At 34.9% G+C, this 26,061-nt stretch overlaps 2 protein-coding genes across 2 annotated transcripts; both read right to left on the reverse strand.

The window, feature by feature from the left end:
* Positions 1–12,268, reverse strand: LOC128559916 (uncharacterized). The gene is made up of 8 exons (XM_053553049.1): positions 12,195–12,268; positions 11,098–11,278; positions 7,719–7,881; positions 5,988–6,171; positions 4,352–4,472; positions 2,944–3,066; positions 849–958; positions 1–229 (listed from the first exon to the last, which is right to left on the reverse strand). Exons 2-8 carry the CDS (start codon positions 11,183–11,185, stop codon positions 53–55), a joined length of 966 nt encoding a protein of 321 aa, XP_053409024.1. The 5' UTR covers positions 11,186–11,278; positions 12,195–12,268; the 3' UTR covers positions 1–52.
* Positions 12,221–25,921, reverse strand: LOC123561617 (serine/threonine-protein phosphatase 2A 65 kDa regulatory subunit A alpha isoform-like). The gene is made up of 4 exons (XM_053516907.1): positions 25,762–25,921; positions 13,900–13,990; positions 13,592–13,692; positions 12,221–12,262 (listed from the first exon to the last, which is right to left on the reverse strand). Exons 1-4 carry the CDS (start codon positions 25,855–25,857, stop codon positions 12,221–12,223), a joined length of 330 nt encoding a protein of 109 aa, XP_053372882.1. The 5' UTR covers positions 25,858–25,921.
* Positions 25,922–26,061: the final 140 nt, after the last annotated feature.

Raw genomic sequence — 26,061 nt, forward strand, 5'->3', positions numbered from 1 at the left:
TGAAAGAATTCTTTGTTTAATATTCATATCATTTTTGGGCTTTTGTGTATTTCTAGAATGGAAATTTGCCCCAGTACTCCATTGCCATGCCCCTGGCTGGTCCCACAACCATATCAAGCATAGGGACCAGTACCGTTGTCTTGTACGACTGTTTACCTCCATTCAGATATACAGTAATATGGACGTTAGTGTACTTGAATTCACTGACTGCTGTAGGATCAAGTTGTAGCTGAAATAAAATATTGGCAGTCTTTATAATAGCTTGTGTTTTGTTAACTTAAACTTAATAGGGAGAGGGCACCGGAAATAGGTGACAGAATAATCTTTAAAATTGCAACTATCTATATCAGCATTTGGTAGAGGTAACATTTCTTGTCACGATTGTGACAGCGAACAGATTTAAGAGCATTGTTATCTTATCAGCTATACTTTTTGTTGTAACTGAACCAGTTAAATACAGATGTTGCAGCCGTGTATTAAGTGTTATAATCAATGTTACGGAAAAGAGAACAAATTTACTTATGTTTATAAACAAAACCTCGAGTACCTATCTGAACAATGAAAAAGCTATATTCATAAACTGGTCTGCAAGCTCAGTTTTATAATATCTGAGCCATAACAGTTTGTGGTGGATTTTGCACTGAAGTCGCTCAATCAGCACACAATGGCTGCATATAGCACCAGTGTAACAGATGATGTTGTGAGACAGTGTTTCTTGCTCGCCATCTAACTAATGCAAGGTAAGTTTACTGTGATTTACGTAACAGATGATAACACCTGATTAAATCATGTTCATCAGTATGCTACGATATTCTTAATTATATCAATAGGTGTCGAACTGTCCCTACCTTATCAACAATGGGATTCTTTTCGTCCAATGTATGGTTGTACACACCTTGGATTTTCGTTAACATTTTCTGTATAGTTTCGTTAGCCTTGACGATTTTAGGTCCACAAACTGTAAAATATATTTGTCATTGTTCTTTTCTTATTTTTATGCAGAAACTAGAATCTAGTATATTGTAATTCTATTGTCTAAGGCAAATAAATTCTACCATATTTTACAAATAAATGTTATTTCTGTTGTCTTGGCAGCCGAAATTCCAAAACACCCATGCACAATGAGAATAAAGAGTTGTATAAATAAAAAAAGACCGTGGTGAAACCAAAAATACACGATTGTGTTATTTTTCAGTAAACTCATTTTAAACCATTTCTAAATATTCAAATGCATGTTAAGTTAGTGATACGCATAATTTTTCACATATATGACATGAAATATACACCTCATGTACAACGACGTCATACTGTTTTCATGACGTTTTAACGATACGTCTCTACATGCCTTCGGTCAATTACTTAAAAGCATTGTACGTTTTTGAAATACTGAAGATAATCTATCCTACCACTACGCATTTATCAGGCTGATATCTGCTTGCCGTGTATACTTGGGGTTTTTTCAGCCAAAAGAGGTTTATACGGTCAATACAACTGACGGACTAATTTTTCAAGTATTTGTACTATAGGCAGTGTAAACTGGGTCAATAGTTCGAAGCTCAAACATTTCATCTGTTTATGAGAACAGCCACGGTAAAAAAAAATCAAAAATTATTTTTGTCTATCCAATGGTACGGTGACGGTTTTTAAAAACTTGGTAAATCGACCGTGACTGTGTATTTGTGGCATTTTGACATTTCTAGACAAATAATCAGTTTTAAGCAGTCCTTTATTGTAATTATTAGATCTAAACCATTTGTGGTGGATAGAGTTTCATTTACGTCACATTATCTTGCACGGAAATGGAGTATATTTAAGGTAGAGACCTGAGAGCATTTGAATTCATCTAAAGCCTGGTTTTTGGCTGTATTTTATTCGGGTCAAAACCACTTTGTTTTGTACACGAATGCCCTGTTAGCACATATGATTAATGGTACGCAGAAGGCAAAGTATGATGTAAGGAATAATGTTTTATCGTAACGAATCTTGTGTAACTGAAAGGAATTTACAAATGAGTAAAAATCTGTGTGGATTATTTTGTATTAAAAACATTTTTTTAAACAAATACATGTTAAACACAGATTTATAGACTGCAGGCTAAATAAAATATAATGTTACTGTCTTTCTTGACATAAGTTTATCCACCTCGACTCCGAACAATTTATCCCCCTCGGCAATCCTCAGGATGGATAAACTTTTCTCCAACTTGGCGGATAAACTAAAGTTAAAGTGACATTATACGCATTTTATTGCATAGTGTGTTTTTGGTGAATGTTTTATAAAAGCAATTTTCGGTTGCTGTGCATTTAATTGTGTTAAATTAACGACATTGCAGCGTAAGAATTTGAAGTTGGTGATTTAGAAATAAAGAAATCGGGCTAATAAAATAAAAGTTCTTTTCTTCAATCTTCTACGCAATAATCTCCCTTACCTATAGGTAGATATTTCTGAAGTGGAAGGGAAGCAACTCCTGCGTGCAGTTTGACTTTTCTTAAAAAGACTGCCTCAGTTATTATTTAAGTTATTATTTCGTACTGGTAACAGGAAAGGGTTGGTATATTGGGTCAAAAGCTATAATTTCCTTCACCCTTTTTACACACACATCTATTTCAGCTGGAGTTTTACTTGAGAAAAGCGTATAATTCCACTTTAAGAAAGACAGTACTCAAATATTCTCTGTTTCTTCAAGTTTTCAGATTTGGAAGGTAATTAAATAATTTGCAGGATCATTTTTGTTATCTCAGTTTTTATTTCTTTTCACTAATAGAGTTTTTGTCATAAAACGGCCAAATCATAAAGGCTGAATGTGTTCAAATATTCGATAAAAGTAATAGGCATATAAATGGGCAATATCTTATATATAAGTCTGCATTGGAATAGAAGTATTAGCGGTTAATTTTACTCTGTACACCTAAATGGTGTAGATATAATATTCTTAATTATTACCTGCTGTTATTATTTCGGATTGGGTTGGTTTCAACAAAGGTGAACAGGAGACGCATTGTTCCATGCACTTTCTGACTTTTGGGTCAATTGTCTCTCGTTTCCTACGCTTCTTACCAAGCCAGTCTGTAAAGATATATATCTAAAATGTATATGTTATTTGATTAAATTGCTTAACTGAAAGAATACCAACTGTTAAAAAATACAGTTCTTAAACTAAAATACATTGTTCATTTACAAACTAGTCGGAACAAACACACTTTATATTGATATTAAATGTGCCTAGGCTCCCATTCTAGTTCTAAGCGCCTCCTCTGTGTCGCTGGCTCCTCCTCTTGGCCAAAAATACACATAGACGGTAGTAATCCGCCAACATATTCACGTAGATTATACAGTAATAAGACATTCCTTTCAACAACATCCGAACGATAACTTTGAAATCTCTGACTTGTGTAAATTAGGACGAAATACATAGACATATGTCCACTTTCAGTTTAATTCGGTCCTATTTCACAAATTTCAAAAGTTCTCTCTTCAAGAAATGCCTTTGCTCTGCAGATCGACCTGCATACATAAGAAGTTTAACCAATTCTGAGTGGAATAACATTGCCTCTTTTTTGAAATAAGGACTTAAATTTGTTACAGAAAGTAAAAAATAAACTCGCCCTCTGTCTTTGTTTACATTTCTCGTGTAGTTTCTGTCATTAGCGCCGCCTTCGAAGTATCACTGGCTCTTTTTTCAACTCACCTCCATAAAGAGTGGGAGCCAGTGTTTACAACCCGTGTAATTGAAATAAATTGAAATAAAAGGCAATCCATCGTATACAATACAAGCTCTTGCTGTAAATATTTTAAAGCATTTTATTTATTAAAAATGTATTTATACTGACTATTTTGAGGTGTTTTTAGCGCATCAAACCAACTGTGGAAAAACTACGAGTTCGTTCACAAACAAAGTAGTGTTATATGCAAGTACTCGAACATATTAGTAATGGTATCGGTATAAGACTGATAAAAACTTTTCTCTTCTTCACTTTTGTGTTGTAATCAAGAGCGATTTACAAACCGTAACCAATTTGCATATGAAGTAGACGTATATGCCCAATTAGTGGTACACGGGTATTTTATTTGTTATTTTGCAATTAATCACCGCATTTCGCCAGACTCGCAAATAATATATAACTTTATTACTTTATAGTATTTCACATTTTTACACATGAAATATCAGCACAACTAGATGGTATTGCTATAAATGTAAGCCTGAAATTTTCATTTACCCGAGTGAACTTGGTTCAGGTCTTGAACACTATGTGCAATTAGAATTGTAATATTTCAAGAAGAGGACTCAAGAGTGCTTTAAATCAGCTCGATCTTTCTTTACAATTGAACAATAAATAGATACAAAAAATACCTTTGAAGGTATCTCCGAGAATTGAGCCTGTGTCAATGACAAAGTTACCAATGTCTACTCCAAGTGTTTTAAGTTCCGCTATTGCCTTCTTAAGTCCGGCTGAGATTTGTTCGTAAATAAACTGGAGGATAAATAAACGATTTGAACAGAAAATACAAACCCGGACGTTAAATTTACGAATGTTGTAATATTCTTAGTCGCCTAAAATTATTTGAAAATTCAGTTTTGATCATAAGGTGTCGGCAAGGACTTTGGAAAGACCACATTTAACCCACTGGATGACATTAGATAATTAATGTCTGAATGTTATAACTTTTAAATCGCCTAAAGTTATTTGAAAATTCAGTTTTGGTCTTCAAATGTCGGCAAGGACTTTGGAAAGACCACACTTTACCCACTGCATGACATGAAAAGGAACAATGGCGATATCTTTCAAAGCAAATGTTCAAAACGTTTCAAGTTTAACAAGAATTCTGGTACAATATTGAATAGAAATACGATTCTCTGGAAAAACTGTTCGTATTAGATGTCAATGATAAAGACGCTGAGTTCTTACGACAAAAGAGATTGGTTAGAACTGTCTAGAATGTTGCATCATATTCATGTATCTATATTTAAAGATTGTTAATTAGATTTTGGTCATGTTATATATTTGTTAAAATCTTTTAACAACTGTTCTCTTACACTTATTTATGTACATCGAGTGTTTAGTACATTTTAGATTCTCAATAGAGGTATTTTTGATTCTGATTTGATTGCCAAACAACATGAGTTAACCAATTTTAGCCTAGGGAATGGTATAAATATAAAAACTACCGTATTATATTTGTCAAAGATATGCTTTGACAACTGCACATTTGGCTGAAATTCATTAGAAAATCAAGTTGTAAACTTATCATTACCTCCCTTTGCCTATATTGGTTGCTGTGAAAAAAGTAAGATTGGAAATAATTTAATTCCGGTTCTTCATGGAGTCTTAAAACTTTCCACATGGTTCAGATTATTGAAATACCTATCTAATTGGTATGTGAAACGAAATAAAAAGAAATAAAAACAATGAAATATACATTTCTAAAAAGGATTTAATCAATGTAATAAGTCATCTTATTCCATAAATGTATCTCTAATAGAATATTCAAGAAGTGAACAAATGGCATAAAATGTTGAAAATGTGCGGTATATTTAATCCTTGAAGGTTATTAAACGATAATATGTAGATACTATAGCATGTTGGTTTTTTTAACCTTTACCCTGCTGAATTTCTAAAATGGTTTTGTCTCTCATTCAGTTCGGGCAGTACCACTTGTTATTCAAAGCGATGTTCACTGAAAATTTAGTGAATAATACAGACCATGATGTTGCTATGCTGAATTTGGTCTGCACTGATCGCAAAGGCAAAATAACTTGTCGCCAACAGGCGGAAAATTAATTGTTGTTGCTGTTTGTATTTTGCGTGAGGCTGAATGCAACCTATTACAGTTATTGCAAGATCTATCAAACTAAAGGAATTTCTTAAGCTTAGTAAATTTCTAGTAAGATTTGGGTGTAAAATGTTTAAGTTTATGTGCAAAAAAAGTGTGATGTTTTTTAAGAAGCAAACGTAAACGGGAAGAACACGATAATGTGAAGTTGTTACCTTAAATTCCGGTGGAAGTTTTACTGAGTCTGCAAGGTTTTTCATCGAGTTAACGAAGCCACCAGCCTGATCTTCTACTAGTTTAACGGCGACCATAGCCTTACTGCCAATGTTATCAAGAGGTTCTTTCAGATAATTATACGGATTTGCAATATTCAATATATCTAAAAACGTTGGTGAAGACCTGAAAAGAAAAAAAATATTAAGTGCTTTAAAAAAATGCAATGTTAAAGCTGTTGAATTTAAAATTATCTCAATAAAAATATATATCACCCGAATGCATTTTTAAGTAAAGAAGTTTTAATTTTACTATCAAAATAGTGGACACAAAAACAATGTTTGTGTTAGCTTGTTGGTTCAGTCATGTTCGACACTGTCATAAGACGTGGTCAGACCGAATTTGTTTGTTCCTGGTCTTATTTTTGTTTTGTTGCGGTTAACGTCTCACCGATAAAGTAATAGGTCATATGGCGACTCTCCAGCTTTTCATGGTGGAGGAAGACACAAGGTACCTCTCCGGGCATTATTTCAACACGGGGTAGATCCTGGTAGAACCAATGACTTTCTGTAAGCCAGCTGGAGTTCTTCATCACATAAAACATTCAACGCCCCAAGTGAGGCTCTAGTCGGTTAGAGGCAAGTGGTCTGAAGTCAGCCACAGAAGAAGCCCCTGCTCCCGGTTTTAAGTTGTGCACAAAACAGAACAAGAACTATTAATATGTATCGAAGGATCCCATTGGCTGGTGTATCTAAAGATCCCACTGGCTAAAATACCGAAAGATTCCAGTGTGGGTTCAGCTCTCTCGTTACATAGAAGAGGACCTAGCAACATGGTAACTCAATGAACATAAATAAATGTAAATAATCTGAGGTTAATGTTTTAATGCATAGATACAGAGGGATATATATATTTCATTTGCTAATGCCTTTCAACTAAATTTTCTAATAAATATAACTACGTACACATAAACTAACACAACAAAGACTTCCGGATGCCTAACAAGTAATAAATACTCATCGTAATGGATACGATTATTCCGAAAGTCTTGGGATGGCGCGATTTCAAAAAATAAAATTGTTGCATGAAGCAAGCTACCGGTATGCTAGTCAAACATAAATTAAGTCTACCCTACCATGTTGTTTGGAAGCAAAATGCTGTGTGTTAGATCAATAATTATGCTAGGTAAATAATACACGATAATTCATAATCAAAAACATGCTTATCCTTTTTTAGTGCAAGACGTAAACGTTTATTTACAGTCATGGTCCTGGTGCATTCAGCAAATCACTAGTTAGTTCTAATTACTTTTCCGCAAGATTTGCTTTCGGCGATCTTATCGTTTAAAATCAATACTTACTTAAACCTAATTTTTCGGAAAACTTCCATTTGGTGACCTTAGCGTTTAAAATCAATAATTGCTTACAATTGCTTTTTCGGATGACTTTCTGTCGGTGACCGTAGCGTATAAAATCAATAATTGCTTACAATTGCTTTTCCGGATGACTTTCAGTCGGTAACTGTAGCGTATAAAAATCAATACTTATTTATACTTACTTTTCTGCAAGATTTTCATCAGGCGACCTTTGCGTTTAAAATCAATGCTTGCTTATAATTACTTTTCCGCAAGACTTTTATTCGGCGACCGTAACGTTAAAAGTCAATACTAACTTATAATTATTTATTCCTGAGACTTTCATTTGGACACTTTAGCATTTAAAATCAATACTTACGCGCATTTAATCTTTGCGCATTGCTTGCACTCTTCGACTTTGCTCTTTATCTTTGGTTTGCACACGTCCATTTCAACTTTCAGCTTCTTGCTAGCATCTACAGTATTGTTTATTTCCAGTGCAACTTTTTCCAGAAGCGTTGTACGAAAGTTTTTGATGAATACTGCAATTTCAAATGATAAAAATTTATACTTTTGATACAAAGGATTGCTACTAAAATATAATTGCATTTATGTTTCCCAATGAGAAACCACAAAGTAGTATAAATCCAAATGTGACTTTGTCGAGTTTGTTATAACGTTTTATATATATTATATTCCTCGATTTTGAGACTACCTAGGTGAATCACTCTAGAATCCTGTCGTCAAAAGTTTATGCAACGGCTTAATAGGACAGAGGCCAGTAACTTCTACGTTGCACCCATCTTAACATTTTTCATAGGTTCTAAATTGTTTGGAATTATATAATTAATTGTTATAAATTGTTGTGAGATGTTTTGTTTAAAAATATAGAGTAAACACTTAATAGAAGGTGGAAGCAATATGTAATTTCATCAGATTAAGTCTAAAGAACTAAACACTTAATAGAAGGTGGAATCAATACGTAATTTCATCAAAATAAGTCTAAAGAACTTACTTAAAGTATAATTAAATTGATAGTTACATTAGTTCAAATTAAAACAGGAACATTGAAGGTAAAATGAATGTTTCAGATGATTTCTTGTTGGACAAAAGAAAACAAATCATAGTCTTAATAATATACAGCTGAAGTCGATAATATTATCATATTGATGACAATGACTTTCTACCTACATATCTTAAATACAACAGAGCAAAGTGGTGACGTTTTTGAAAGGTGGTTAATTAGATTTTTGACAAGTACTGGATTTGTTTAAAACTTTAAGATCTGATCGGTTACTCTTATTTATGCTCACTGAGTGCTTGATATACATAAGAGTTTCACCGTAGATATTGTTAAAAATTCATTTTCCAATCCTGGTTGTCAAACCAATATAGAATTATTTTATCATAAGTATCAATTTTATAGATAAACATAGTCTAGGGAATATTATGAATATAAGAACTATCGTAATTTATTTGTAAAGATTTGCATTAAGAAACATATTATTTAGCTGACAGCCTCGGTAGTGATAAAGCGCCCGAGTGCGGGAGGTCGTGGGTTCGATCTCTGGCCGCGTCATACCAAAGACATAAAAAATGGTACTTGTAGCTTCCTCGCTTTGCGCTCAGCATTAAGAGGATAGTACTAGGACTGGTCAGTCCGGTGTCAGTATAATGTGACTGGGTAGTAATATCATGTCACGTGTCTACGGCGTGATGTTTCAGTGAGGTAGCACTATAAAATTGGGCATTGGGCACTGCTACAAGTAACTACAAGTAGACACTGTCGTTTATATGACTAAATAAAGATTGAAAAAGACGTTAAACCTGGAGACACACGCACGCACGCACGCACGCACACACACACACACACACACACAAACACATTAAGCTAAAATGCTTGAGAAATATAATTTTGAATTTTGAAAAATTATAATTACCTCCTTTTGTCCTAGCTTGGTTTTGCAAATGAATTCCGAACCTACGCACTATGGAACAATTTACTATTTGACCGAGATTGTTGCAATATCCATTACCTATTAACTTCATTGAAATCAAAGGAAATACTCAGCTTTTTAGATACTTTCACATTAGATTAACTATAAAATTTTATTAAAACAATAAAATCTACAATTCTAATAGGGACCTAAATCCTTATAATGGTTATTTTTTGTTCCTGAAATAAATCTTCATTAAAATATACGAAAAGTGAATAATGTCATAAAACTGTGCTTAAATGTGATTGTCCACTTTTAAAACGTCGTCACGGAAAGAATCATTGCTTCACTAGTATGGAAATATACTGATTTAGAGTATTTAAGATCTCATATGTAATATTATTAGACTATCAAGATTATTGAAATAGTAACTTGTGCAAAGTATGTAACATACAGACTTATCCTTTAATAAAGTGTTTACACTATATTTTCATATGACAAAGATCATATGATCATCTGTTTATTTATGATAGATTACCTTTTATGCTATTTAGTTTAAGCAATATGTTATTTCCTGAGAAGTTAGTTTAAGCATTGGTTCATTTTATGTAAATTAGCTTAATACATTATTTAAATTTAGAGCAACAAAATACTACTTTAGAATTTAAGACCAGATGGAAACCGTTTGGTAATGAAAGCTTGCAAAAAATGTTTTTTTACAAAATTTTGGCATTTTGTATTATTCTCATTAGTATTCATTAATATGCAAATTTGTTAATTAATATAAGAATACTGCCACTAAACGGCAAGTAACTATTTGGTACCATTTTATTGTTCTTTTTTAACAAAGCTGTCCAAGATATGATGGATTATCATTTCATAACAGGTTGTCATTTAAAAAAATAAATGGTTACCATCGAAACAGAAAACAGAAAAGTCTTATATAGTTCAAAAGAGTTGTTTCATGAGAACTTTTTTTTATTTTCCCACAGTTGGTCTTGACAAGCAAGTTTGTACATATGAAAAAAAATGTCTTAAAGAGGGTGCATGGTAGTTACTGGCCTCTAGCTAGTAGCATTATAGTTTTACGCATTTATATGAATAAATGAATTTAGATAAAACTGCTTAAACTGTAAATAATAGATACGTAAAAATGATTTAGTACATATATTTTCACTGCGGTGATGAACTGTGCTCATTGATAACGCATATTTATAATTACAATGTATCATTATTATAAAATAAGTACCGGTAATACCGATCAATATAATTACACTTTTACTTATCCTACCTGCCATGCGACATTTTGTTAAAAGCAAAATTGTAGTATCTTCACTTTAAAATACACCGTGATACTTCATTTTATTATCGTTTTGTTACAAGTTATTTTTTTTACTACAAATATAAGCTGAAAAAAGTGAGGCATTTTACAAGAGTAAATCATGCACATATGAATATATCCTAATTGTATTTATTTCCTGAGAAGTTATGATATTGGACTAAAACCTTTTACATTTTCCACTCTATTTTATAAGTGCACCGAAAGCAAACTAAGAGAAATTTATGCTTGTAATTGCTTGCTTGAGACAAGAGATGTCAGCCTTTGCCCACAGAGCTATAAAATAAATATCAGAACTTCAGATAGAAAATTTGTAAAATCATTTTTGGTTATTCGAAGGACTTCCAGTCAATTTCTATACTTAATTTAATGTGTTTCTCTCTTTGAAAAAAAGTTATATCAGTTTTAAATAACAAAGACACAGATAATGATAAATGGTGATGATGATTATATATTGTAATAAAATCGTTTAATTTACAAACCTTTCTTTGATTCTGCGGGAATCGACATTAGAGCTCCACTTGCAGCTTGGACTGCCAAACATACAAGGACAAATACAGGAAGCATCATCCTGACCTCCGTGTGAGTGAGTCTTCTCCGTGTTAATGTGTCTTATTTGTGTAATATGTCTTCCTCGGAATGCGTTCAGTGTAGTCTGCTTTGCTATATGTATTAATGATAAAAAAGTAACATACGTACGTTCTATTTCTACCACGATCTTCGTCTTAAAATGACTCCTTTTTTGCCCATATATTTTATTTCAACAAGATATACTATTTATACATAAACATAGGGCAAGCAAACCCGCAGTAAATAAAAACAAATACGATTTATGTCAACGAAACGTACCACTTTGAATATATATTGACAAAGCGTTACTGAAAAGTGAATGAATCTACAGGTTTTGAAGCAAATGTTTCAGCAAAGATAACATTATGAAACCCAGTAAAATTTGAATGAATCTAAAGTTTCTGAAGCAAAATTAATGTTTAAGCAAAGATAACGTTATGAAACCCGGTAAAATTTACTAGCTAAATGAATCTAAAGTTTTTGAAGTAAATAACGTTACGAAACCCAGTAAAATTTGAATAAATCTAAAGTTTTTGTAGCAAATGTTTAAGCAAAGATAACGTTATGAAACCCAGTAAAATTTGAATGAATCTAAAGTTTTCGAAGCAAATGTTTAAGCAAAGAAAACGTTATGAAACTCGGTAAAATTTAAATGAATCTAAAGTTTTTGAAGTAAATAACGTTACGAAACCCAGTAAAATTTGAATAAATCTAAAGTTTTTGAAGCAAATGTTTAAGCAAAGATAACGTTATGAAACCCAGTAAAATTTGAATGAATCTAAAGTTTTCGAAGCAAATGTTTAAGCAAAGATAACGTTATGAAACTCGGTAAAATTTAAATGAATCTAAAGTTTTTGAAGCAAATAACGTTACGAAACCCAGTAAAATTTGAATAAATCTAAAGTTTTTGAAGCAAATGTTTAAGCAAAGATAACGTTATGAAACCCAGTAAAATTTGAATGAATCTAAAGTTTTTGAGCAAATGTTAAAGCAAAGCACATCATCTTACCTGAGTCAAAACCGTGGTTTCGAGCCTTAGCGTCGTAATGCCTTCCTAAACGGTTGCCTTTTATACACCTAGAACAACGAATGACTAGTGGGATAATTGCCGTTTGTAAACAACTCTATTAATCAAACAGCCTAGTTTTGTCATTGAAATATTGGTAAGCAGCTTTGAGCTAGGAGATGACTCAATAAGTACTATCAGCATGTGAAGTTTGAAGGTCCTGGGTGCAGTGGTTCGTGAGTAAAGTGTCTTCATACAAAAGGTTAACATTGGCCCCTGTGACCTTGACCTTTGACCTGGAGACCCCAAAGTCAGTTAGGGGTCGTGTACTCAATAAGTTCTATCAGCATGTGAAGTTTGAACGTCCTGGGTGCAGTGGTTCGCGAGTAAATTGCCTTCATGCAAAAAGTTAACATTGGCCCCTGTGACCTTGACCTTTGATCTGGAGACTCCAAAGTCAGAAGGGGTCGTGTACTCAATAAGTACTATCAGCATGTGAAGTTTGAAGGTCCTGGGTGCAGTGGTTCGCGAGTAAATTGCCTTCATGCAAAAAGTTAACATTGGCTCCTGTGACCTTGACCTCTGACCCCAAAGTCAATAGGGGTCGTGTACTCAATAAGTACTATCAGCATGTGCGTGTACTCAATAAGTACTATCAGCATGTGAAGTTTGAAGTTCCTGGGTGCAGTGGTTCGCGAGTAAATTGCCTTAATGCAAAAAGTTAACATTGGCTCGTGTGACCTTGACCTGGTGACCCCAAAGTCAGTAGGGGTCGTGTACTCAGTAGGTACTATCAGCATGTGAAGTTTGAACGTCCTGGGTGCAGTGGTTCGCGAGTGAAGTGCCTTCATGCAAAAAGTTAACATTGGCCCCTGTGACCTTGACCTTTGACCTGGAGACCCCAAAGTCAGTAGGTTTCATGTACTCAATAAGTACTATCAGCATGTGAAGTTTGGAGGTCCTGGGTGCAGTGGTTCGCGAGTAAAGTGCCTTCATGCAAAAAGTTAAAGTTAACATTGGCCCCTGTGACCTTGACCTTTGACCTCAAAGTCAGTAGGGGTCGTGTACTAAAAAAGTACTATCAGCATGTGAAGTTTGAAGGTCCTGGGTTTAGTGGTTCGCAAGTAAAGTGCCTTCATGCAAAAAGTTAACATTGTGACGAACGAACGAACTAACAAACGGACGGACAGTTGAAAACTAATATGCCTCCCTTCGGGGGCATAATAAAAAGTTGCAAGAATGAAATATCTGCCCTAGTCGATGGCCCATAGATGGATGCTGCATATTTTATTTTCTTGGGTGTCAAAACGATATATGTCCATTAAATAATATATCAAATCAAATATTTATTATGACATGTTGCTGCAGCTTGACACAAATGGCAAAAAATGTAAACTTACCAGGAGGCAGTGGACATACTCTGGTCCACCTACAAGAGGAGTGAACTGGCCTAACTGTTCTGCTAGAGCTAGCAATACTTCATCTTCATCATAGATTGTGTCTGAAAATGAAATTTTTACTGTGTTAACTGCTGACTTCCATTCTACATAGTCTAGTCTATCAGTTACATTACATACTGAATCAAGGTTACTATAAGATTAAGAAAGGCAACAAACTACTAGAATGAGACTGTATGAAATCAAACCAACAGAAAACTATTAGAGAGCTGGCAAAAAGAAGACTATCAGCTGAATTATTGAACAAGTACCTGTAAGGAAGGGAATAAGTTCACTTCTTGTTCTTTCCACTCCAAGGGCTAAAGCTATTGTAGACAACTTTTTGATACTGTTTAATCGAAGCTGAAAAATGGAGAAAACATCAAATAAATGCATCTTTAAATTAAAGGAAATATTTTTATTTCCAAGGCACATGGTAACCTAATGTAAGCTTTAGAATATTGGCAAGATGACAGTTACTGCACTCAAAGTGACAATATGCTGGCTGGCAGAACCATCAGTGTTTTCTTTTTTTCAGGTCAATTTGCCAAATTTCAGTCCCAATTCCAGTGGCAGATAGAATATTTTACCCAGTTTCAAAGCTAAAATTCCCCAAGTTAAAAAAAATCTTTTTTTTTAACTTTTACAGCCAAGACACACACCTATGAAACCTTAAACATTGGAAACACAAGGCAATGTGTTAGTGAGTTCTGTTTAATGCATTACTCACCATTTTTGGTTGCGGGTTTATCCCGCTACCAAAGTTATGTGTATTTCTGACAATCATGTAGCATCTTTATTTGATTCCAAATCACACCCAAAGAAATTTGTTCATGTGCTACAATGAACAATGCGGATGAATTATCAATGATCAAGCAGTTCTTATTTATCCTCTTTCCATTCACACTGGCCATTTAGATTTTATAAGATTTATGCCAGCCCATGGTTACATCACTGACTTCCAGCTGTTCATGTAAGGCCAGGCAGAGTTTATCTTAGATATGAGGCACATTAATTAGTATTTGTTTCTTATACTTGTATATTTATAGATTGGCATTTAAAATGAAAATAACTCTAGCAAAACCCGCAACCACCAGACATCTCAAGGCTTTGATTTTCTTAAATGTAACATAAATTTGATAAAACAAGAGGACCATGATGGTCCTGAATCGCTCACCTCTTCCCACATGACCCAGTTTTGAGTATGACGTCGTTTTTTCTATCATTTGACATAGTGACCTAGTTTTTGAGCTCATGTGACCCAGTTTTGAACTTGACCTAGATATTATCAAGATAAAAATTCTGACCAATTTTCATGAAGATCCATTGAAAAATATGGTCTCTAGAGGTCACAAGGTTTTCCTATTATTTGACCTATTGACCTAGTTTTCGAAGGTACGTGACCCTGTTTTGAACTTTACCTAGATATCATCAAGGTGAACATTCTCACTAATTTTCATGAAGATCTCAAGAAAAATATGGCCTCTAGAGAGGTCAAAAGGTTTTTCTATTTTTATACACACTGGCCTAGTTTTTGACCGCACGTGATCCAGTTTTGAAACTGACCTAGATATCATCAAGATGAACATTCAGATCAATTTTCATGACGATCCATTGAAAAATATGGCCTCTAGAGAGGTCACAAAGTTTTTTCATTATCTGACCTACTGACCTACTTTTTGAAGGCACGTGACCAACTTTCGAACTTGACCTAGATATCATCAAGATGAACATTCTCACCAATTTTTATGGAGATCCATTCACAAGTATGGCCTCTAGAGAGGTCACAAGGTTTTTCTATTTTTAGACCTACTGACCTAGTTTTTGATGGCACATGACCCTGTTTCGAACTTGACCTAGATATCATCAAGATGAACATTCAGACCAACTTTAATACAGATCCCATGAAAAATATGGCCTTTAGAGAGGTCACAAGGTTTTTCTATTATTTGACCTACTGACCTAGTTTTTGAAGGCATGTGACCCACTTTCGAACTTGACCTAGACATCATCAAGATGAACATTCAGACCAACTTTCATACAGATCCCATGAAAAATATGGCCTCTAGAGAGGTCACAATGTTTTTCTATTATTTGACCTACTGACCTAGTATTTGATGGCATGTGACCCACTTTCCAACTTGACCTAGATATCATCAAGATGAACATTCTGACCAATTTTCATGAAGATCTCATGAAATATACGGCCTCTAGAGAGGTCACAAGGTTTTTCTATTTTTAGACCTACTGACCTAGTTTTTGACCGCACGTGACCCAGTTTCGAATCTGACCTAGATATCATCAAGATGAACATTCAGACCAACTTTCATACAGATCCCATGAAAAATATGGCCTTTAGAGAGGTCACAAGGTTTTTCTATTATTTGACCTACTGACCTAGTTTTTGACGGCACATGACCCAGTTTTGAACGTGAACTAGATATCATCAAGGTGAACGTTCTGACTAATTTTCATGAAGATCTTGTGAAATATATGGCCTCTAGAGAGGTCACAAGGTTTTTCTATTTTTAGACCTACTGACCTAGTTTTTGAAGGCACGTGACCCAGTTTCGAACCTGACCTAGATATCATCAAGGTGAACATTCTCACCAATTTTCATGAAGATCTTTTGAAATATATGGCCTCTAGAGAGGTCACAAGATTTTTCTATTTTTAGACCTACTGACTTAGTTTTTGATGGCACGTGACCCAGTTTCGAACTTGACCTAGATATCATCAAGATGAACATTCTGACCAACTTTCATAAAGATCCCGCAAAAAATGTGACCTCTAGAGTGGTCACAAGCAAAAGTTTACGGACGGACGGGCGCACAGACGACGGACGCTGCGTGATCACAAAAGCTCACCTTGTCACTATGTGACAGGTGAGCTAAAAACAAGAAGCTGCGTTCAATAAATGCTTGATGCCCCCGGTGGCATCCTTGTCAATACAAAGCAACCTAAGTCCAAAACGAGGTCAAGGTCAAACTGAGGTCAGGTGATGTTTGAAGATGAGGAATGGTCACAGGTTACATCTGTATTAGTATCAACTCATTCTTAGCTGTCCGTAAGACAGCCAAGCTCGACTATTCGAAATATTGTCCCAGAAGCAGGAAAATGTTACCCAAAAAGGTTAATTATCAAAAGAGTTTTAAGTTCAAAAGGGGACATAATTTGACCAAAATGCATATCAGAGTTATGGGACTTGCGGCTATCAACTAGTTTTATAATCCCGAAGGCACATTGTGAAGTTTCAATTCAATATCTGTATTAGTTTTGGAGATAGTAACTTGCATGTAAAACTTTAACCAGAATTTTCTAAGTCCAAAAGGGGGCATAATTTGCCCAAAATACATGTCTGAGTTATGAGAATTTGACACAGTGAGATTGGTAATTGATCTAGAAAAGGAAAAAATAAGTTTCAAATCTATAATGCCTTTTAGCAATAGCTGTATGTACTTGCACACAAAACTTTAACCAGATTTTCTAAGTCCAAAAGGGGACATAATTTGGCCAAAATGAAGGTCAGAGTTATGGGACTAGTTTTATAACCCCGAAGACACATGTGAAGTTTCAATTCAATATCTGTATTAGTTTTGGAGATAGTAACTTGCATGTAAAACTTGAACCAGAATTTTCTAAGTCCAAAAGGGGGCATAATTTGCTCAAAATACATGTCAGAGTTATGGGACTTGACCCAGTGAGGTTGGTAATTGACCTAGAAAAAGAAAAAATAAGTTTCAAATCTATATTCCTTTTAGTAATAGCTGTATGTACATGCACACAAAACTTTAACCAGAATTTTTTAAGTCCAAAAGGGGGCATAATTTGGCCAAAATGAAGGTCAGAGTTATGGGACTTGGTGTTATCAACTAGTTTTATAACCCCGAAGACACATGTGAAGTTTCAATTCAATATCTGTATTAGTTTTGGAGATAGTAACTTGCATGTCCAAAAGGGGGCATAATTTGCTCAAAATACATGTCAGAGTTATGGGACTTGACCCAGTGAGGTTGGTAATTGACCTAGAAAAAGAAAAAATAAGTTTCAAAGCTATATGCCTTTAAATGATAGCTGTATGTACTTGCATGCAAAAACTTAACCAAGGTGTGACGCCGACGCCGACGCCAGGGTGAGTAAATAGCTAGACTTTTCTTCGAATAGTCGAGCTAAAAACATATATAAAAAGTTTATTGTCTGTAGAATACTTCAATAGGATAATAAATATTCTCAAATTATGAATAAAGTGGCTAAAGGGGAAAGAATAAGATACGTATCACAGGTTTTTGCTTATTTTATTCAGTAACTTTTTGCCATAAACTGAGACTGATAGTGGGGGTTTTTAATCGCCAAGGGAAGCATTAATTCTTCTTTTCAGATATATAATTTTTATATCTTTGTTAAGAGAAAAGAATGACGAACACTTCAACAGGATAATAAATATTGTGTGTTCATTCTAATAAAAACAATATTTGTTCAAACATTTTTTCCTTCTTTGTTTCTATTGGAAAATATCAACCTGATAAAAATCAATATCGCCAAGCAAGGTGATTTCAAGGGGGATAATTTTACCGATAAGGTGGCAAATTTTACCGAATTGTTGATCATGCTAGATGTATCCACCTATGTGCCAAGGCTGTGAATGAAGAATGTGATGCTGAACCGTTTTTGACAGTATATAAGGACTCTGGTTTAGAGTGAGGGTATGACTCCAGGGGTGTAAAATTCTTTTTCACACCACTCGTCCTGCAGGACTAGTAGCTGGTAAAATCTACTCGCCCTTAGTGAACAGTCACTCGCCCTAATAATTGACATTTTAATACTGTTCGAACGTTTTATGGAAGGAGTATTATGTACAAGCAAATTTCAAATATAACACATACAGGGCGTTCGGTTGACCTGAGGTACCGGGTTTTGACCTGCGAAAATTGAGAAAAACTCATATTTGACCCGCATAAAATATGCCACGCGCGTCGGCTCGACTCGCGGAAATTTACTTTGATGCGTCTCATGTTCGAAAGTTCTGCCCCATGTCAATCAAAATCCCAGTGAATTTCAATATTGTTGGCCAGCACATGCGGAAATATGGCAGTAGGCGGAGCGTCGTATGTTAATTAACTACTGACAGATCTGATGTCAGTCACGCCACTTGCCGACTGACACGTGATCATCTCGCGGTTTGTATTTAGTACAATAATGCTTTGTCATTACCTTAGGTGTTTATTGATCAATGTGTAAAAGTTAATTGATAAACAATGCAGCCTAAGATTATCGTGTTTGTACCACTTGTTAATTATTTTGTGTGCTTGACACGATTACATGAGCCGGTCTGCAGTCACGGTCTATAGCAAATTTATAATCATTGCCAAGGCTTTGTTTGGGCAAAACAAATTCAATGCTTTAAATAAGCAAAAGTTATACGTGGTATGACGAAAAAAATGAAATTTAAAACAGTTATATTTCAAGAATTTTAAATGTTTACTTTCATTTTCTGTATTTGTCACTCGTTTTTTGCGACCACCATTTTTGGACATTTTTATCATTTCTTACAAGATTTTTCTACTACAATTTGAACAATCGCTCACCTCTTCCCACATGACCCAGTTTTGAGTATGATGTCATTTTTTCTATTATCTGACATAGTGACCTAGTTTTTGAGCTCATGTGACCCAGTTTTGAACTTGACCTAGATATTACCAAGATAAAAATTCTGACCAATTTTCATGAAGATCCATTGAAAAATATGGTCTCTAGAGAGGTCACAGGGTTTTTCTATTATTTGACCTACTGACCTAGTTTTCGAAGGTACGTGACCCTGTTTTGAACTTTACCTAGATATCATCAAGGTGAACATTCTCACTAATTTTCATGAAGATCTCATGAAAAATATGGCCTCTAGAGAGGTCACAAGGTTTTTCTATTTTTATACCTACTGGCCTAGTTTTTACCGCACGTGACCCAGTTTCGAAATTGACCTAGATATCATCAAGATGAACATTCAGATCAATTTTCATGAAGATCCATTGAAAAATATGGCCTTTAGAGAGGTCAAAAGATTAGAGGTGCGCGGTATTACCGGTATACCGGTAACCGTGGTACCATCTTCCCGTGGTACGATACTGCGGTACCATCGGGGAATACTGGTATTTTATCAACATTATCCCTACCTCTGTTTATTTTTAATATAGTTTGTCTATGTAGCCTTCCGTAACAGCAATTGACACCATGCATGATTTTCCGATTTATATCTCTGGAATTCCCATGCTACTATTATTAGTTTCCAGAAATAACCACCCAATAGTGCAACTGAACATGTATGATCGACCGCGTGATCCCCAAACCTCCAGATTATTCCGTATAGATGGATGACGTCATGGGCGCACTTGTTTTTACTTTGAGTCTGGTAAATTCGGCGAGTCCCGACTTCTTGTTTAAATGATGATAGTTTAAAATATCCCACTATGTATTTGCACGTATTAAAAAAGAAATAAATAGTATGGAAAATGTTCAGTCGAAATTTATTTTTTGTTTGTTTGAAAACAATCTGATGAAGCCTTCATAAACGTTACTGGTTTATCAAACGGGTGCACGAATCGAACTTCAAACAAGCGCGACCTATATACATGTGACCCAGTGCTTCCCTAGAGACAATATGGCGTCTTCCGACGAATACACGCTGGTAAAAAATACTAAGGGTCATTAATCTAACTAGTCATTAGTCAAGTTAATATTCCAGTGTACCTTTTTTCTTTAATTCTAGTCAAGTAACTAGTCTTCGTTGTTGCTCATAATAAATTAAGTATTTCTGAGAGTTTTTCAATATTTTTATGACCACTACCATTGCTGCAAGTCTTACGATAAAGATGATGGTATACCGTGGTATATACCGCGGTAATTAGGAAAAAACCGTGGTATACCGCGGTATTTTTTTCAAGGCGGTACCCAGCCCTACAAAAGATTTTAATAATTTTAGACCTACTGACCTAGTTTTTTGACCGCAGTTGACCCAGTTTCAAACTTGACCTAGATATCATCAAGATGAACATTCAGACCAACTTTCATACAGATCCCATGAAAAGTATGGCCTCTAGAAAGGTCACAAGGTTTTTTTATTATTTGACCTACTGACCTAATTTTTTAGGGCACGTGACCCAGTTTCAAACTTGACCTAGATATCATCAAGGTGAACATTTTGACCAATTTTTATGGAGATCCATTCAGAAGTATAGCCTCTAGAGAGGTCACAAGGTTTTTCTATTTTTAGACCTACTGACCTAGTTTTTGACCACACATGACCCTGTTTCGAACTTGACCTAGATATCATCAAGATGAACATTCAGACCAATTTTCATACAGATCCAATGAAAAAAATGGCCTTTAGAGAGGTCACAAGGATTTTCTATTATTTGACCTACTGACCTAGTTTTTGATGGCACGTGACCCAGTTTCAAACTTAACCTAGACATCATCAAGATGAACATTCAGACCAACTTTCATACAGATCCCATTAAAAATATGGCCTCTAGAGAGGTCACAAGGTTTTTCTATTATCTGACCTACTGACCTAGTTTTTGAAGGCACGTGACCCACTTTCAAACCTGACCTAGATATCATCAAGGTGAACATTCTGACCAATTTTCATGAAGATCTCATGAAAAATATGGCCTCTAGAGAGGTCACAAGGTTTTTCCATTTTTAGACCTACTGACCTAGTTTTTGACCGCACGTGACCCAGTTTCGAATCTGACCTAGATATCATCAAGATGAACATTCAGACCAACTTTCATACAGATCCCATGAAAAATCTGGCCTTTAGAGAGGTTTTTGATGGCACGTGACCCAGTTTCGAATCTGACCTAGATATCATCAAGATGAACATTCAGACCAACTTTCATACAGATCCCATGAAAAATATGGCCTCTAGAGAGGTCACAAGGTTTTTCTATTATTTGACCTACTGACCTAGTTTTTGAAGGCACGTGACCCACTTTCAAACCTGACCTGAATATCATCAAGGTGAACATTCTGACCAATTTTCATGGAGATCTCATAAAATATATGGCCTCTAGAGAGGTCACAAGGTTTTTCCATTTTTAGACCTACTGACCTAGTTTTTGACCGCACGTGACCCAGTTTCGAATCTGACCTAGATATCATCAAGATGAACATTCAGACCAACTTTCATACAGATCCCATGAAAAATATGGCCTTTAGAGAGGTCACAAGGTTTTTCAATTATTTGACCTACTGACCTAGTTTTTGAAGGCACATGACCCAGTTTCAAACTTAATCTAGATATCATCAAGGTGAATGTTCTGACCAATTTTCATGAAGATCTTGTGAAATATATGGCCTTTAGAGAGGTCACAATGTTTTTCTATTTTTAGACCTACTGACCTAGTTTTTGACGGCACGTGACCCAGTTTCGAACTTGATCTAGATATCATCAAGGTGAACATTCTGACCAATTTTCATGAAGATCTCATGAAATATATGGCCTCTAGAGAGGTCACAAGGTTTTTCTATTTTTAGACCTGGTGACCTAGTTTTTGAGGGCACGTGACCCAGTTTCGAACTTGACCTAGATATCATTAAGATGAACATTCTGACCAATTTTCATAAAGATCCCATGAAAAATGTGACCTCTAGAGTGGTCACAAGCAAAAGTTTACAGACGGACGCACGGACGGACACTGCGCGATCACAAAAGCTCACCTTGTCACTTTGTGACAGGTGAGCTGATAAAAAGACAATAAAAAGTCTGCATTTAAGAAAAATATGATCACTGTTTCCAAAGCAGCTCTTATTTAGAGGAATTTGCCGAGAATAAAATCATGCAAAGCACCAAACCCCACCCACTTTTAGGCAATGTGCAAAATAAGACAACTAAAATATGAATTGATTAAGAAAATCTGTAATGGCTAATGTACTTGTTTTAGATAAAGTCTGTGGGAGCTGCATTAATAACAGTATACATGTAGCTTGACCCCTGTAAAGCTAATCTTGACTCTTGAAAATCTGACTTTGACCCTTGAAAATTTAAGCTGAAGAGTCAATGATTTTTGAGTTTCAGAACCTACTGAAAGCCCTGTCATAGCTTGTACACTACGTTTTTCTTTTTGATTATTCATTTTAGTTACTCTTAAATTTCCTTTTCACACCAGACATTTTTCTTTTTCTTTCACTAATTTTGTCATCTCTACCATCAAGTTGCTCTCCATAGTAACTGCATCGATAGTAATAATAATCAGTCTAACCCCTACCGTCATGACCGTAGTTTCCCAAAGTGTCAGGAAAGTATTAAATATCAGTTATTTTTGTTTTCCCAAGACTTATTTCCGAAAAATAGTTATTTTTATAAGTGTCCTAAAAATATGGACACAATAATCATCATCCACCTACCCGTCTTGAAAGCGAGAAAAAAAGTTGACGATCAACGGTAATTATTCTGTTAATAAACTAAGTAATTGGCCTTGTTTTCATAATCAGTTAACATCCTCTCAAAAAGCTAAAAGAAGTGTGTCGGTATCATGTCATCTGAAGTGGAGATCAAAGCGGAATTGTTGCACTAGATTGTCATGGCATTACGTCATATTACAGTTTTCGCGCCATGTGACACAACACTGTCTGATCGTACCGCCTCAATTCTTTAAATTGATGAGAAGCGGAAATCAATAAAAAAATTTCTTCCTTAATTTGTTATTAAAAGCGAATGTTCAGTATCGCGTATAAACTGACAAGTAAATGTCTTAAACGCTAATAGTGGAAATCCTACCTCTGTGACCTATTTGCCATCAAGGAATTTACATTATCGTTTGAGAAGAATATTTTATCAAAAATACATGTACAAAGATTCATTTAAAACTTATTAAAAACCGCAACAACATCATTTTGTTTTATTTTAAAACCACATTTCTATTTACGTCCATGAGGTCACGTAACCTATTCCACCGCACTAACAAACCTTTTTACTAAAAAAAAAATCGTTTTACTCAGTATTTTTAAATTACTGCCGTTTTTTCATTATTTAAGATTTTTTAATTTTGTTTTTTGTTCTTTCTGGTCAAAAGTCTGAATTTTATGCCCATAGTATGTATCACTTATTTTCTCTTAGAAAGAAATAAGTAATTAAGATCCTGCTGTTTGAAATTTAACAAATGATTATATGAAAATTCGACCGTTTTTATACAAACTTTCTTACATTTCCGTCGATATTTTATTGAAATCTTAATAGAATTCAGATTGTATTACTTTTCAAGCGGTGTTGAAAAATTGAAGCAATAATGTTAAAAATTGAATGCACTACGCGCGTTTTTTGTGTGTACGTGTCGATAAACAAAAGTAACGGCGATGTAAATTAGATATTACGATAGGTCGCACGTGCTCTCGGAATGGAAAATTACCGGCATGACATTTTGATTTCTTTACGATTTGCAGGTAAATTCCAGTCAAATTCTAGCAACTGAACCATCTCAAAGTTCGTTGACGTTTTTCGAGATATAATTGCTGAATTTCATTAAAGCTACAACGTTAAAACCACACGCCCGATCGGTCGAGAATACAGCGAGGTCCACTCGTCCTATCCAGACTTTTAACTCGCCAATGCGAGCGGGCGAGTGGAATTTTACACCCCTGGACTCTGTCTTTTTAAGTGGTCACAAATACATTTTTAAGAGGAATTCTGTTTTTATCTTTTTGTATAAAAAAAAACATAGCTAGACAATGCAAAGAAAAAACAACCAAAAATACACCAGACTGCACCATTTTAAACCTTCAATTTCAAAATTTTCAGGGGGAACACCCTCCCACTCAGGTTCCGCTGCTATTTAGAACTCTTTCATCACTGACTACTTCAAACTTTATGGAGAGCCCTGAATATGTGCGTGATTGTTATCTTTTTAACATGATTTGCACAATATTAGCGAGCATAGCTCGAGAGCAATCACGAGCGCGTAGCTCGCCTTACGGCAATGTGTAGGCGAATATAACAAAGGTGTGCCGAATGAGGCAAAGTGATGTAGCTGAAAAATTTTCCTCTCGTCTGGGCGCCGCCATTTTGGGTGCCGCCATTTTGTTCTACTTCCATCAAAGTCGGGGAAAATTGTTTGTTTTTTTTAATTTTATACTTGAGTTACAATCTCTATGTTCATTAGGTGTCTTTATTTTTTAAAAAGTTATGTTATGGAAATAATTTCAATTTTGCTTTTATTTTACAAAGTGCATGTCCCTAGAGGACAGGTGCTCACAGGAAATGCTTTGTTGGCAGTGAATACAGAACTTCAATTGATTGCTGAATATTATCCATCACTCAAAAATAATGCAAGAAAGATTTCCACTTGGTAGAAAAAAAAAGATTTTCTTTTAAAAGATCAAGCATTGGCAATGGGATAAAATACCATAAATAAGCATAAAGTCATAAGAACGCCACAAACAGGAAATGACGTCACCGTGACACCGGCTTTCCATAAATTTTGCAACGTATGATATTCGCTGTTACAGGTATAATGACACTAATTTTTTGTTTCTTTTCATCAAGTGAATAGGTTCTCGGAATTGTTTTAAGCAGTGAATAGTTTCTTTGCCGTTTAAGCTACGCTTGCTCACAGGCTTTGCCTTTTTCATATTATACGTGAGTGGGAACACTGAAATTACTGAATTTTCAGCCGGTTACCAGATGGCTAGACACTTTCTTTGGAAATTTTAAATCAGAAAGACGTGTTCTTCGACCAGATTGGATAATGTGATCAATTTGTTTATCATTATCATTTCTGGACAAACTTTATGGAAAGAAATTTTATCCTGGAGTGTGCCAGAAATCAATATCTCATTTATTGTCAAGCAGACAAGTTGGCTGGGGTCAGAAGTTTTAAACTCAGGACCAGACTACTAAATCACACAGTTATAGTGAATGAGTTAGCTCAGCTTCGTATTGACAACAACTGTACATACTTTTTTGAGTACAATTATTAGATAACATTGATCTTCAATGAATTTAACGACTGATTGGTTACAACAACCGGAGTGTTTGTTTGAACAAGTTTCTACGGCACGAAAAGAAGATTTTTTAATACAACCTGAAGATTTGTGCATTCATTTAAATAGAGTACTATTATCAATGCATTTCGGCAGATTACCTGAACATCTTCGTTTCGTAATTCGTCTATTAATACAGCAATTGGATAGAGAGAATCATCTCCTTGATGCTGTTGGAGTTGCTGCTGGTCAGCCATTTTTCTGCTGGAAAAACTGTAGACTGTGTTACAAACTGCTGCGAGATACTCCCCTATGTTGAGGTATTGTATATTAGCCAGTCTATAATGTAAAGCACACAAATATTTTTCTTTTTTCAGTTTTAAATTTATAAAGCATATTATCTATTAAGAGACAGTATTAAGCATGTATCAACACTGCAGGGATAATAAAGAATACTTAAA

The sequence above is a fragment of the Mercenaria mercenaria genome, chromosome 10 (assembly GCF_021730395.1).
Source record: "Mercenaria mercenaria strain notata chromosome 10, MADL_Memer_1, whole genome shotgun sequence".
Lineage (NCBI taxonomy): Eukaryota > Metazoa > Mollusca > Bivalvia > Venerida > Veneridae > Mercenaria > Mercenaria mercenaria.

Bases quoted from the DNA above. Each gene is read 5' to 3' on its own strand.
- LOC128559916 (XM_053553049.1), bottom strand. From the start codon at position 11,185: ATGATGCTTCCTGTATTTGTCCTTGTATGTTTGGCAGTCCAAGCTGCA. The intron at 6,172-7,718 runs GTAAGTATTGAT...TTTTCTTTTCAG, and splicing joins TGCGCAAAGATTAAATGCGC to GTCTTCACCAACGTTTTTAG. The intron at 230-848 runs GTAGGGACAGTT...ATTTTATTTCAG, and splicing joins AGAATCCCATTGTTGATAAG to CTACAACTTGATCCTACAGC.
- LOC123561617 (XM_053516907.1), bottom strand. From the start codon at position 25,857: ATGGCTGACCAGCAGCAACTCCAACAGCATCAAGGAGATGATTCTCTC. The intron at 13,693-13,899 runs GTACTTGTTCAA...TTTCATTTTCAG, and splicing joins ACTTATTCCCTTCCTTACAG to ACACAATCTATGATGAAGAT. The intron at 12,263-13,591 runs GTAAGTTTACAT...TCGTTGTTCTAG, and splicing joins AGTATGTCCACTGCCTCCTG to GTGTATAAAAGGCAACCGTT.